This window comes from Gaeumannomyces tritici (assembly GCF_000145635.1).
Source record: "Gaeumannomyces tritici R3-111a-1 unplaced genomic scaffold supercont2.76, whole genome shotgun sequence".
NCBI lineage: Eukaryota > Fungi > Ascomycota > Sordariomycetes > Magnaporthales > Magnaporthaceae > Gaeumannomyces > Gaeumannomyces tritici.
This window is the reverse complement of record NW_008804620.1, coordinates 1-2135: the sequence shown is the minus strand read 5'-3', so window position 1 is coordinate 2135 and position 2135 is coordinate 1. Positions and strand designations below refer to the sequence as shown.

General features: G+C 57.0%; 1 protein-coding gene across 1 annotated transcript; it reads left to right on the top strand.

The window, feature by feature from the left end:
- On the top strand, positions 1–1198 carry GGTG_13906 (endoglucanase-4; the record flags this gene model as incomplete). Its single annotated transcript, XM_009231830.1, has 1 exon — positions 1–1198. One exon carries the CDS (start codon positions 1–3, stop codon positions 1018–1020), a length of 1020 nt encoding a protein of 339 aa, XP_009230094.1. The 3' UTR covers positions 1021–1198.
- Positions 1199–2135: the final 937 nt, after the last annotated feature.

Sequence of the window (2135 nt, the reverse complement as noted above, 5' to 3'; positions counted from 1 at the left end):
ATGTCTTCTTTCACCTCCAAGACCCTCCTTGCCGTCCTTGCCGGAGCTGCCTCTGTTGCGGCTCACGGTCACGTCACCACGGTGACGGTCAAGGGCAAGTCCTTCCCCGGCTTCACGCCTTTCAACGGCCTCAACGCCCCTGCTGGCACTGTCGGCTGGGCCACCACGGCCTCGGACAACGGCTTCGTTCTCCCCAGCGCCTTCAACTCGCGCGACATTGCCTGCCACAAGGGCTCTGTCAACGCCAAGGCGTCGGTCCCCGTAAATGCTGGTGACTCCATCACCATCCAGTGGGACGGCTGGCCCGGCAGCCACAAGGGCCCCGTCATCGACTACCTTGCGCCGTGCGGCAGCACCGGCTGCGACAAGGTCGACGTTACCTCGCTGCAGTTCTTCAAGATCGACGAGGCCGGTCTCGAGAACGGCGTGTGGGCCTCGGACAAGCTGATCAACCAGGGCAACAAGTGGGAGGTCACCATCCCGGCCTCGATCAAGGCCGGCTCGTACGTCCTCCGCCACGAGATGTTCGGCCTGCACGAGGGCAACCGTGCCAACGGTGCCCAGATGTACCCCCAGTGCATCAACCTCGAGGTCAGCGGCACCGGCGCCGAGACCCCCGCGGGCGTCATTGCCACCAAGCTGTACACGGCCCAGGACCCCGGTGTCCTGTTCAACCTGTACAACAACCCCACCTCGTACCCCATCCCCGGCCCTGCCGTCTTTTCTCGCGGCGCTGGCAACGGCGGTAACGCTGGCGGCAACAACGGCGGCAACAACGGCGGCAACAACGGCGGCAACAACGGCGGCAACAACGGCGGCAACAACGGCGGCAACGGCGGTAACGGCAAGAACAACAACGGTGGCAAGAACAACACCCCTACTACCACCCGCCCTGCTACCCAGCCTGCTCAGACCAAGCCTGCCACCTCGGCTCCTGTCCGTGACTGCAAGGCCGCCCGCCGCCAGAGGCGCGAGGAGCGCCGCGAGGCTGCCCGCCGCGATGCCGCTCTGCGCGACTAAGCGACCCACACGGAAAGGCTTCCGTTTCTCTTTTCTCGCCCTCTTTCTCCCACGGGCAACCATCAATGATTTTTGACATGAAAACAATTTGGCACTGGATGTGACCAACAAACACAGGATCTCTTCTTCGCACATGTATATAGTATCGTCCGTCTGGCACATCGTCTCGGTCGGAAAGGTGTAGTAGTCACGCTCTCGCGTGGCATTGTAAATATATAAACACTTTTTGACCCAGTTCGGCTACTTTTGCTGTGCAGTGATGTCAAGTCCATGCATGTGATTTGAAATGCAGATCACCCCCGAGGTCGGGGTACCCCGCACCTTTCAAGGAGCTCCTCAGCTTGTAGCTTGCAGTCTCCATCAGCAGGTGAAGAGTCAATCGCTCTCGCTGCGAGACAAGATGCAACTGACCGCAGAAAACGAGTTCAAGCCATGATCAATCATCGGTCTGAGACACAGAAACCCCGCAGCTACCCCGTCTCTCTTTGCTTCATTCACCCTCAGAATCTGGCCGGTCGATCTCACGTCGCCAGCCCGAGATGGTGGCCTACCTTGGTGGCATGGCAGGTGGGCAATTACGTCGTAGCAACCAGAGCTTTTGCACGCCTTGGGGCGGAAATGTAACCCCCCCTCCTACTTCTCTGTCGCAATGCGGCGGCAGAGAGAAAAAGAGGGAGACCAATCCCGAGAGACTGCCGGGAGGCCGCACGCTGCTGGTGTAATGCCAAGCCGGCCTCTGTTGTCATTTGGGCGCAAAGTCGTCACACAGGCCCACGCTGGTCAGGCGATGATGGGCTGTGGATGCTTTGCCTCAGCGCGCAGACGGCTCCCTGCAATGGCTGTGTGCTGTCACCTCCAAGACAAAAAAAATGATACACCAAAATTGAGCATTTCATTCACCAATGGCTTCCCAGCGGAATATCCTATCAAAAATTTACAAAAACTCAAAGTACCAAATTTATAACCAACAGTTTTAAATGGCATTTTTCTTTAAATTTTTATAATTTTCCTGGAGTTTATACATTTGATTGTTTATTGCTTGTCAGAGGCTGTTGAGTCCATTTGGGGGAAAGTTCCCCCACTTTTCCGTTCTTTTGGTGTATCATTTTTTTTTG